We start from the raw sequence: 12,938 nt of genomic DNA, 5'->3' as shown, positions 1-12,938 counted from the left end.
TATATGAAGAATTTCACACACCTCAACGGAGAAGCAGATCTCCCTTGTATAATGGCCAGAGGAAAGGCAGACAAACATCAAAGTGAGGCTACACTTTGATCTCTCTGGGATGGCAAAACTCCAAATTTTTATTGATCACCTCCTCTCTGTCAGGTTCAATTCAATGTGATGTGGGTGAATGGAGTCATAGAATGAAGGTCTCATCTTTGTGGGATTACATGATAGTAGGAAACCCAGTAAGCAAAGGTCACAGGGGCCGGGTTGAGCAGCATGTCATAAGGTGACTGGGTACCATGTGGAAATTTAAAAACACAGGGTGAGGCGGTGAAAGATTTTCTATCTGGAAGGGTGTGGCGTCACCACTAGTTGGAGCATGAAACAAAACAGTCCTAGTAGTCCTTACTGGGATGACACTTGAGACACTTCAAAGAAGTAAAGGGAGAGCTTCAGTTCAACCTGGGCAGAAGTATGGTGGCCTAAAAGGGTCAGTGTATCTCAAGGTGGCTCATGCATTTCCTGATACACAGTGGGTTGAGGGAATGATACAGTAAGAATCGGGGCAATTTGCTGATTAAACAGCAGAAGAGGTCCAATCCCTTGTTCCTAATCTCACCCTTCCAAAGTCCCCCTATGCACCAGGCTATGGGAAAGCAGACTACGGGTGACTGCAGAGCAGCGGCTGGGCTTGTGTCAGGGAAGGGGGAGCTCTAAGTACCAGACTTAAGTCTTTCACATAGGCTCTGCACTGCACCTACAGGACTCTGAGTGGGGCATGTGTATCTAGCTTGGCTCTTTCCTAACTTGGCTTCTGGAGTTAAAAACAAAAAACCTTTTTGCTAAATTTATCTATAGCTTAGGCTAGCATTTTCACTACTACCTCCCCGCCTCCATGTCTCTCCAAATCTCATGAGCAGAGGCATAGGGGTAGGGGTCAGGAGAGTATAGCTGCACCATGTCTAGCCAGCCTGCTCACCCTACCCACCAGCAGACAGAAGGATGCAGTCCTCTACCCTTAAACCTTTAAAGCTGCCAGGGTTTGGATGTGGTAGGGAAGCTGGCTGCCTGAGTTCTGGCAAGGACATTTATCGAGCAGAGAAGCTCACAAATGTGACTGAAGGACCACTTGTAGGTCAAGTGCACAGAAGTATCACTCCAAGTGAACCAGGTGGCTAAGGCCGCGAAGCCAATGCTCCACACAAAAGAAATATTCCCGAGAACGTGCTAGTTGTTTATTCTGATTCCAGAATCTCAAAGAATTTTGATTAAGCTTGAAGAGAACAGAACTGGTACTCAAAGGGATTCTAACGGGTAGAAGTGGGGCATGGGCAGGGTGGTAGGTGAGTCTGCCAGCAGCCCAAGTGTAGTGCCAGGTTGTCTCCCTCTCCTCCCATGGTCAGAACCCTCTGCACCATTGCCAGCTGGAGACATCTCTGACCCGTGCGTGGGGCTATTTCCAGGCTCTGCTCTGTGGCCCCTGACCACATTCGTTCTTACAGAGCCTGACTAATTGAAACTAGGACTGAGCAGGAGCTAAAAGGAAGAAAGGAAGTAGTGTATAGAAGTAAAACCATAAAAATTATCTTTTTTTTTTTTCAATTAAGATTATTAAACAATTTCAGAGTGGTTGGTTTCAGGAGCTAGCACAACTTTTAAAGATTTCGGTCAGAATTTGAGTCAAACTATATTAAACGTGTTGTGAAATTAAATGAAGATTAAGTGTAACTTTTCTCTATCTATGGCATGGTAATTCAAATCTTGAAAAGCCAAATTACTGGCTGAAGTGGCCCATGCCTGGAATCCTACATTCTAGAAGCTCAGGCAGAGGTGGGAGTTCAAGTCCAGCCTAGGCTACAGAGATCCTTTAAAGCAACAACAAATTCTACAGAAAGAGCATCCCACGTGCATGGCTGATGACATCAGTGTTACAGGACACATGCTTGGTGCCTAGCACACTAGCTTAAACCAGAAAAACACCACCACCACCACCGAAAAACTCTGAAATGAATTTGACCTAGCCTGAAAACCTTGCTTTTGTTAGCGCTTCCATTACTGACACCTGATTTATTTGATCACATCTCCAAGTGCCCCAAGGTTAAAAATTATTTTCCTAAATTTCCTCACTCTTTTAAAAGAATCACTAAGTGGTAAGAAACCCAAGTCAGCTCAGACATCATGGCCCCAGAAACATGCACAGCTTCATTCAGATCATTATCTGGACCTAGTAGCCCAGATGTTCTCACTCAATGAACCCATAAAGCCCCTGCAAATGGTTCTTTGCAGGGCATGTAGGCAAAAAATCTGATACTCTGGCTCAGATATCCATATACTTGGTGGCAAAGTCCTTTACAGCACAGGATAGATCTAAGGATAGAAGAAGAAGGAAGACAAAACACATCCTAGTCCTGCTCAATACTATGTCAGATGCTTCTCTGTCACTAACAGTTGTGGCCCTGGCTCCTTGGGCTAAGGAAGTCACAATCATTGGATAATTTCTGCTCCTCACAACATCCAATCTACCACAGGGCAACTCTGCTTCCTTTAATTCTCTTCCAAAGCATCCAATCAGTCAGAACCCACCCTGTCAGCTCTACATGCAAACATCCACCAGGACACTACGGTTCCCCATGACAGAAACTTTCCCCGTTCGCGAGCAAGATAAACGCACTTACTAGCCACGTGCTGTCAGAGGTTGCTGATGTACAGCCACTGGGCTTTAAACCTAGCATCATAGATTGGGGCATTTACAGGCTGCTCATTTTGCCTCTAAAACCCTGAAATTGCAAATGTATTAAAGCTTAAAAATTTTATCACAAATATTGTGTACAAAAAGTTTGGCATTTTGGAACATTTGGGGTTTTAGATTTTTGGCTTATGGGTGTTCAGACAGTCTATGTCTAATAAAATCTTCCCCAAACTGATAAACTCTGCAATCTGAAAGACATTTGATGCCAGGCATTTCCAATAAGAGACACTCAAATGATATAATAATTAAATGGTAGCAATTAACACCATCTTGAAGATGAATAAAGCAAAGCTGGAAACATATGAAATAAAATTCATGAATTCATAGAGTAAAAAAAAATCTAAAATAAAAAATGTAGACTAGAATATTTAGTAATATAAGCCAATCTCAACTGTTTAGGATTGTACTCAAATGTTGTACTCTAAAATGTTCAAAATGGTGTTCATAGTGACACTCAAGAGAGCTGTCCTCTTAGGACAGAGTGGATCCCCATGACAATAGCTACAAGGAGTGTGTTTCTGGTGTTCTGTTTCTTCATTTACATGGTAGATACATGGGCACACACAGTGACCATAAGATGCACCAGGTGCTGGTGGAGGCACACACCTTTCATCCCAGCACTCTGAGACAGATCTCTGAGTTCAAGGCTAGCTTGGAGTGCTGACTGAGTTCTAAAACAGCCAGGGTTAGATAGAGAAACCCTGTCTCAAAAAAATGTTGTACCAACACCACACATTTTCTTCATTTTAAGTATGGTTGACAATGAAAAAATACAAGAAAGCAATGAGTGGATAAAATAAACAAACAAAAATCTTCGATCTTTCCCAAGTAAGTTTCCTTAGAAATTGGTTAGTTGGACAAACTGCTGCAGTTTTAGCTTCTGAATTCAAACACAAAGATGATTCTCAGCCTGTGAACCTCATTGTAATACCCACACATTATGGGAGAAAGCTTTACTCCCATGACGCCAGGTCTCCCAGCTGCCATTTAGCAACCTCCTTCACTCTACCTTGAAGGATATTTCTGTTGTCATGGTGAATCCATGGGTGATGACAGGCTCTTCCTCTGCAGTCCTTCCCTTCCAACAGTCCAGCTCCACACATCGACATCCAGACAGAAGCACCTGGCGATACATCTCTACAGACGAGTTCCCAGCCAACTGGCCAGCTGCAAAACAAACACCAGAATCTCTTGAATCATAGAAAGTATAGAGTGGGGGCATCATGGAAAGCTCTTCGACACAGGAAACAGAGCACTTAACTAGTCCAGGTGGCATCAGGGCTCCCTAGTGGTGAGTTGGGAATGGAAGAGAGGAGAGAGGAAGGGCATTGTAACGTAACAAGGACACTCAAGCATGGGCCTTTGCAGACAACCGTTCATCTTAAAAAAATAAACTGTCTGGCATAACTATTTTATAGGAAGCAGAATCCATTCCAGATAACGAAAAGGACACAGAACAGCAGGGTCACCCAAGTCTTCCAAGGGAAGATGTAGAAAACAGAAAACACAGGTCTGTTCATGGAAGATCCTTAGTAAGTGAAAACCATAACACTCAAAGTGGTGTACAGTTTTAATTCATATTAAATTCAACCTGACCTTTTGCCTACAGAAATTCACATTCTGACCCAAAATGTCACATGGGAATATAAGGATGTTAGCAACCAGGCATCTTGACTACCTGCCCCAGGGACTCAGGGACAGTAAGATATGTCATCGTCAGATGCCAAGATGCAACACATTCCCACTGGTACCATGAGTTGTGTATCTTCCCTGCATGTGTGCTACAACCCCTTATAAAAGGCCAGTCTCTCCTCTCCCCACTCTCTTCTTCCCTACACCCTTGCCCAGAGGCAATCTCTGTATAGCCCCTCGCAAAAAAAAAAAAAAAAAAAAAAAAAAAAAAAAAAAAAAGTCCCACTTGAGATTGGCCTCATGGTGTGACTTTTTGCCACCTTTCCCATAGGTCATAACAGGGGGAGTGGCACTTAATTAGCTAAAGTAAACCTGAAAAAATTATAAATAAAGTTGGAAAAATCACATTTTCCAATTTTAGGATTTACTAATTTAGGATTTACTAAGTTACAGTAATCAAGACAGTATGGGGTGCCACCATAGGAAGAAACACACAGGTAAATGCAATGGAAATGAAGGTTTAGAAATACACCTTTGGTTTATGGTCAACTGACTTCCAACAGGGTTACTAATGCAACTTAGTACAGAAAAAGTAATATTTTCAATGAAATAGCCTGGGCCAATAGGGCAGCCATATGCACAAACAAACAAACAAACAAATAACTGCATCCCTCTCTCACACCACATAGAATGCATTAATGTGAAATTGAGCAAGTACCTAAAAGAGCTCAAAGCATTTAATTCTTAGGAGACACATAGGAAGGAAGCACCAGTGGTTCTGAGTAGCCGACACTAAACAGCACAAGTAACAAAAGGAACAATAGGAAAACTGTGTAAGATTGAAACTTGTGAGCAGAGCTGAAATAATTTAGGGAAGCTGCTATGTAGCCAGTTAGGACTAAGCAGGCTCCACCCCTGTCAGCAGAATTAGTCTCGGGCCCTATCTCCCATGTCCTTGTCAAACACAGGAATTTTTGAAGAAGAGGGATAGATGACAAGGATCTGAGGTGCATATTTTACATACCAAAACAGACCTGGCCTCCAGGCTCTTCCAGCATCCCAAAGTCCCTACCTGGCATACCCTGTCCCCATCTCTGAATTTTCTAGCCCAGGGGCTTGGCTGCTTTTTCCCCAGAAGTTCTTCTTTATATAATCCAGACATTTTGGTCTCTCACTTCTTCTCCTCTTCTTTCTCTGTGCACACTTTCTCTCTCTCTCCCTCCTTCCCTCCTCCACCCCCTCTCCTTCCCCTCTTTTCTCCTTGGTGACATCCCTGGCCTTGGTCCTTGGTGCTGGCATTTGCCCAACTGAGGGCAGCTTCCCAGTAAACGTGCCTTTAATATAATCTAATCTGGCTTAAATTTGCTCATTTCAGTGGAGGCAGAGAAACAACCTATCTGAAAGCCATACAAAGAGTACCTAATAGGTGGAGATTGGCATATGGTCCTTACGGCTGCTGCTCTACCTGCTGGAGACTGCTTCCTTCTGTCCTTTATTATGTACCTAGGAATAAGTTGCACCCATCTTCTATGTTGTGCTCTGAGTGTCTTGTCTGAATTCTTCTGACAAAATTCACCTGGATTGAAGACCTGAGGGGAGCTGGTGAGATTAGACTGTGCTCTGTATTAATTCCATACTGTATATGAGGTTGGCTTCAGGTGGTGTCTTGTCCTGGGAGACTCCATTTTACAGCATTTCCTCCCATTTAAGAGCAGATGGAAAGGCGGGAAGCCTCTGTATCTTGATTAGCATGTGAATACCACCATATGTCCAGCGCCACCCATGAAGCAGAGAATGATATACAGCTTACTCTCAATGATGGAATTTATTAACGTGAATTGGAGCCCAATAAGCAGATGGGTAGAGCAAAATCACATCACTTAAAACAGGCTCTAGAATCTACTGAACACATCAGATTGAGAAAAGAATACAATAGTTGGGTCTCATTAACACCACGATGACAGTAACTCTGTTGACTTGACTTGGAGTACGCTCCAGGGACGGATTAGCAGAGAACACTCATACTATCTCAGAGGTTTCAGTTTGGCTCAGTCTCCATGCTCAAAGGCAGCATGTTTGACTTGTCATCAGCCCATTCATTCACATGGACCAGACCTTGTCATTTATCACTGTGGCTTCTATGGCCCTGCATTTCACCTGGGCAGCTTGACTCTCTTGGACTATCTCTGTGCTCTATTCCATATCAGCCCCTCCAACGTAGTTCCAAAAGGATCTGCTTCCCGAGTCCCATATAAACTCTCTTTACCTTTTCTTGGGCTTCTTCTGCCTCTTAATAAGGTCCCTTGTACTCCTTAAACTCTACTGAGGCCTCTTTACCCACTGTGGCCATTCTGTAGCCTCAGTATATAACTGTACACAGCTACATTTGCTGTGTGATAAGCAGTATGTGATCTGAGAGTTAATATCATTAATTAAGACTGGAATAAAAGGAGTGCTGATTGCCAATGTCCAGTTACCAAAGAAAATCAAGACTACTCGGCAAATTGCAGCCAACAAAACTGATGTAGCTTGTGAATTGATTGTGACCCAATAATTCTAGACACTGTGGGGAATTACAAAATGTCTATCTATGTTCCTAGAAAGGAGACTCATGACAAGAATCCAGAGGGATGTCTCTGTCACAAAGTTATGAAATTGTGACAATAAAGGCACGTGACAAGTCTGAAGGCAGAGGCCATGGCTTAAAATGTTTATGTATTCATTCATTTAATGTGAATGCATGTGCATGAGTGTATGTATGTATGTGTACCGCATGTAAGATTAGAAGACAATATCCAATCCCCTGGAACTAGAGTTGAGGTGGCAAATTATGAGCTGCCATGTATGAACAGGGACATGAACATGGTTCCTCTGCAAGACAAGTAGGCACTCTTAACCATCGAAACAAATCCTAGTGGTCACTAGTTCTTGATAGAATTGTTAGAAAAGAATTAATAATAAATAAATTTGAAACAAGTCTATTATCAAACATAAAAATTGAAGGCTTTGATCTCCATGTCAAAAGTTTCTTTGATCAATACTTCATAAACCATTATGTTTTATTTATTTATTTATTTATTTATTTATTTATTTTTATTTATTTATTTATTTGTGTTTGCTTGCTTGTTTGCTTATGAGTCATAGTCTTACTCTGTAGTCTAGGTTACCCTCAAATTAAAACCCCTCCTGCCTCACCCTTTGTAGCGTTGGGAGTACAGACCGCTTTCTCCCTTTCCGCCCTTGGATATTTTTTATAGCCAGTTGTAGCATGTTGGTAAAAAATTATCAAAATGACTTTGAAATGGACAGCATCTGCCCTGTGGAGACACACAGGGGAAAGAAAAAAACGAGATTAGGCCAACTGGCTTAATTTTACTTTTATATGCATGGCACAATACCAGACCATCAACAGAACAAAAGGACAACACTCTTCGGTGCTATATTGCACCGGAAGACTGATTAAGTACATTTGCATAATCACTTTTCTTTAGTAGGAAAATAGGGCATTTAAACACACAAATGTATCTGCAAAGACAAAACTGCTGACAGAATGACCTGGGAGACTCCTGATGCTGGATAATCAATTTGCCATTTATAATTGCCTCAAAGTTTATTGTTAATTGTGAAGCTGTCCCCCTGCCTGCCACATAGAGGACAAGGGGGAGGGGCAGTGAAAATTAACACTGTTTTTATTTCTAAACCTCTGAACTATGGGAAGTGATGAACTGAAAGATTGATAAATCATAAGATTGATTTATCAGAAGGTTTGTTCCTGCATAAAACAGGGCAGATCTTCATGTGTGCTGTTATTGTGACTTTATAGACTCTAGATCCCTGTGAGACAGACGTCTGGGCGTGCATATGGGGAATTGCATTGATTCTGTTAATTGAGGTGAGAAGGCCCACCTACTGTGCATAGCATCTGTGATGGCTATTCTTGGTTGTCAACCTGACTACATCTAGAATTAACTAAAACCCAAAAAATGGCTGGGCACACCTGTGAAGGACTTATTTATTTTTTGCTTAACTGGCTCATTGGAAGTGGGAAGATCCACTTCTAATGCAGATCTTTGAGGTGAGAAGACACACTGTTAATGGAGATCTTTTCATGTACGAAGGCTCAAGTCTAATCTGAGCCACACCTTCTGCTGGAAGCCTATAAAAGGACATGGAAGAGGGGAGCTCACTTCCTTTGCCTGCTTCCTCTCTCCCTTGTTAGCCAAGACCATTCCTTCACTGGCATTAGAGCCTACTTCTTAGGGATTCTGGTCTGTCCTGAAGACCAGCAGAGACAACCAGCCTTATGGACTGAACAACTACTGAATTCATGAGCAGCCATTGTTGAATCAGCTGGACTATAGCCTGTAAGTCATTCTAGTAAATCATGTGTGTGTGTGTACTTCATCTACAGGTTCTGTTACTCTAGAGTCTAGAGAATCTTCACTAATGACACTCTACACTCATCCTCCTATTCCGATAGTGGTTGGCATGTGGCCAGCTGCCTCAATGTCCTAACTTCCCTACCATGATTAACTCTGCTTGATCTGTGACTCAGGATAAACCTTTGCCCCTTTAAGTTGCTTTTGCCAGAGCATTTTATTACAGCCACAGGAAACGTAGACAGTTATGTGGGGGTTATGAGAGATGTGGTACTAATGACACTGACGTTTCCATGTCATGTGATTTCTGTTTACAGAGTCAATACCTTGTTAAGCTGCCTACTTTTCTGATGTGGAACACTTTATCTTCTTGTTATCTTAGTTGCCAAAACCTGGACAAGTTCTCCAGGGAACTCCAAGGTTTCTCACTCTTTTGTAATAAAAGTTATTCCATTCCTACTCTCCACCCCCATAGGGTTTTTGACAAATGTATTATCTTCCTCTTCATCGCCCTCAAGCTGACGAGATTTACAGCTTTCTCACCCATACCTGAGTTATTGTTGTTTTAAACTCAAGCTTTCTTCTGAGTCCATGCTGTTATTAACATGACCAACAAGCCTGAGAAGAGACCCCTAATTTTTCTGGCAACACTTGACACACTATGTGGAACACTCCCAAATTTCTGGAACCATCAGATACCACAGAGAACTTGGTCTTGGTGGACTATACATGCCATTGTGAATAGATGGACTGTTAGAAGGCCAAAGATAAAATTATCCAGGGATATCTTAGTTCCTTTGGTAACCAAATACTTTTACTTTGTGTATGAGTGTGTGTGTGTTTGTGTGTGTGTGTGTGTGTATGTGTATGTGTGTATGTGTGTGTGTGTATGTGTGTCTGTGCGTGTGTGCGTGCGTGCGTGTGTGTGTGTGTGTGTGTGTGTGTGTGTACTGAGGATAGAATCACACTAGCCCTGATTTCAACCTTTCTGCTTCAGCTTCTTAGAGTCAGAGGCCAGTTAGAGTTAGCTCCTCTTCTCTAAAAGATCTCACAAGCTGTGACTAGTTGATACCAATATTTCCAGCCCAACAGTAGGCCTCCAGCCTTCACTACCCCAATGAGACGCAGTCCATAAGATAACATATGAACCCACAGCAGGGATCACTCCCTTACTCCACCCTGCCCCATTAGGCTCCCATCAATGTTTTTGTACTTGGGACATGTGCTGATTAACTTCCCTTTTGCTTGGTGACTACAAAAAGTTCATACAACCTCTTCTATAGTGAACCGATCCTTCAGGGTCTCTGTTCCTGGTGCAGGCTTACTCACACCCGCTTCACAACAAACTGTTTTCTTGTCTTTTTCGAAGCAGAGGCGTTATTTTATGTCGTCAGTACCTAAGTAAAACCTGGAGTACTCTGTCATGAATGATTCAAGGCACGTCTAAAAAACATTTCTGTGAACTGGCTTGCCAATGCATATGTCATTCAAAGAATAATCAGAAGGAATTGAATGTACTTTCTCAGTGTAGGGTACGTGAGGTAAAAAACAATCTGAAACATTAAAGACTGCTTGGCTTTACCATGCAGAATCCCTCCAAAGTAAATTTCTTGCTCATTCTTAAAACGGACATTTGTTTTTAAAAGAATAAGAAATGGAAGACTTCAAAGAAAGCAGAGAGAAAAATCCATATCCTCAACTGTCCCATTACTTGCAATTGGAATTCCTATTATGTTCCCTGGATATGATATAATTTCCATTCTTCTCTTTTTTTCTCTCTCTCTAAAGTCTCTGGTTTACTTTATTTTCATCCCTGAAATTCTTTACTTCTCTTTATAAACCATATCCTGCCATTACAGTTCCCTATGACTGGGGCTAAGTACTACTGATATGTCCTGAGCCGTTCAACCCTTGGTATTTCTGGTACTATTCCTTGACCTTGTCTCTGCCTGACCATGCATACTTTCTGCAATTCCCCCTGACTTTGTGACTGGACTCTAAGCTGCTGTTCCTTCCCAGATGGACTTATACAGGTGCCTCATGTCACTCCTTTGCCTTTGGTACTTGTAGCAGTGCTGGTTCCAGGCACTGCACCTTGGACTCTGATTACCAAGGCATCCCGGGACAGAAAAGACCTGAAACTGGAAATTAACAGCATCTCTACTAATACAACCTTCTAAGAGATCCCTCATGCTTTAAAGCATGGCAAATAGCTGTCTCTCTTTATGTTTGTCATTATTTGATGTTTCCCTTCAACTCCAAAGTAAGATACTTCTAGAATGTAATGTGCTTGTTAACTCAGCGGTCTCCTTCTGTAAACACTGTCACCTTCAATAAATGGAGATGGGCACAAAATTTTTGCCTACTTTCAATTTTTTGCCACTCTGTCAGGACATATGACCTCACAGCTGCATCTATGGGATCAGTCCAGGTTACCAAGAATATACTGAACTCACTGGCTGTTTTCTCATTAGGAACACAAAGCGCTCTTGATTATAGATTCAAGTGATATTAAAGGCTTAAGCAAGAAGGTATGAAAGATTCCCTCTCCTGGGAGAATCTATTTCAGCCTTAAGCCTTACTATGGGCAGACATATCATCAGGTCTGTATATATTCCCAAACATGCTCTCTTTGGGAGGCACTGGCTACTGGGAATGCAAAAATAAGGCACACCCCTAACCCTATCTCCTGGCAGAGGAGTGGAATATGAATTATGGTGGTTCCTGTTTAGCAAGGAATTTAAACTCTCCTCACAATATTACACTTTCTTTTTTCTTTCTTTCTTTCTTTTTTTTTTTGTTTTTGTTTTTTTTGTTTGTTTGTTTGTTTTTTGGTTTTTGGTTTTTTTTTTTTTTTCGAGATAGGGTTTCTCTGTGTAGCCCTGGCTGTCCTGGAACTCACTCTGTAGACCAGGCTGGCCTTGAACTCAGAAATCCACCTGTCTCTGCCTCCCAAGTGCTGGGATTAAAGGCGTGTGCCACCACCGCCCAGCGATATTACACTTTCTTTCTCTTTCTTGTATATCTCCTTGCCAACAGATCATTATTTAGGTTATAATAGGCTTCAAGGCCCCCTCCCAGCCAGAGAAAAGAAATCTAGAATCTCCTCATTCTGTTAAGGCAAAATTCTATTCCCATAGTGGTGGTAAGCATGGCCTCTGGTATATAGTGCAATTCGGTGACACATGATAGGAATAATAGAAAGACTACTGGGTGGACTGGGAGAGTGGGTTTGGGTCCTCTATACACTCTAAAAAAGGACCCTATGTCAGGGACTTTCACAGAGGTAGATGTGGATATCGGCCATGAAAAGCCCACACTTAGGGTACACAGTCAACCTGAAATCATTAGAGACCCAAAGCACAGGAAGTAACTGATGGCATTCATAAATTTCCAATTGAGCGAAGCCTCAGCTGCTGATGCTGCGCTCTGTGGGGTATAAATTTCTCATTTTTTAAGTCATTTAGACAGTATCCAATCATATCCAATCACGTTCCACCACAGGAACTCTGGCGCTTTTAATTTATCTTCATTTTATAAAGCAGCCAAGGTAAGAGCGTCATTGAAAGGTAAATTCAAGCAGGGCTTGTTTATTTCCTGTTTATTCCACCACTCAATTTTCTTAGGTCTGTGTGTAATTTAAAAAAAAAATGATAAAAGCTTGCAGTTGCTACAGTCTAGTGAGAGGGAGAAGGATGAAAGAAGGGAGTAGGTGGACTCAAGTCTTAGGTGAATAATGATTGGTCTATAAGGTACAGCTAGACTTTTTCTGCAGCCAAGAAAGTGTATGGAAGAAGAAGAAAATAATTATTTGAGATCTGAATAAAATAATTTAGTTTATCAGATTGTTAAGGTAAGTAAATCTAATATTTTTCCACATTAATTCTCAAATCTTTCATTTTGTTCCAAGTTTGATAAGGATATTATAAATTAAGTAATGATGCAGAATATAGCTGCCTTTATACAGAACCATGATCTTCCAAATTCTTGGATATTGGCCAATTATATGAGCCGGCTAAGGTGTATGTTGAAGTGACTATGTAGAGTTCTGCTCTGGGAAAGTCTTTTGCATTGTTGTTAGGGTGTTTGTTTGTTTGTTTGTTTTGTTTTTGTTTTTGTTTTCCTCCTTGAATCATTGTGATTGATTCCTTAGAGAGAAGCACTAATCTAAAGCACAGTCACTA

At 41.6% G+C, this 12,938-nt stretch overlaps 1 protein-coding gene across 1 annotated transcript in view; it reads right to left on the bottom strand.

The window, feature by feature from the left end:
* Plcb1 (phospholipase C beta 1) overlaps positions 1 to 12,938 on the bottom strand; it is a 664,193-nt gene that overhangs the window by 151,727 nt on the left and 499,528 nt on the right. The window contains 1 exon segment of the mRNA XM_076929813.1: positions 3,753 to 3,910. Coding sequence (XP_076785928.1) covers positions 3,753 to 3,910 — 158 coding nt within the window.

Source organism: Arvicanthis niloticus, chromosome 2 (assembly GCF_011762505.2).
Source record: "Arvicanthis niloticus isolate mArvNil1 chromosome 2, mArvNil1.pat.X, whole genome shotgun sequence".
Taxonomy (NCBI): domain Eukaryota; kingdom Metazoa; phylum Chordata; class Mammalia; order Rodentia; family Muridae; genus Arvicanthis; species Arvicanthis niloticus.
This window is presented reverse-complemented; position numbering and strand designations above follow the sequence as displayed.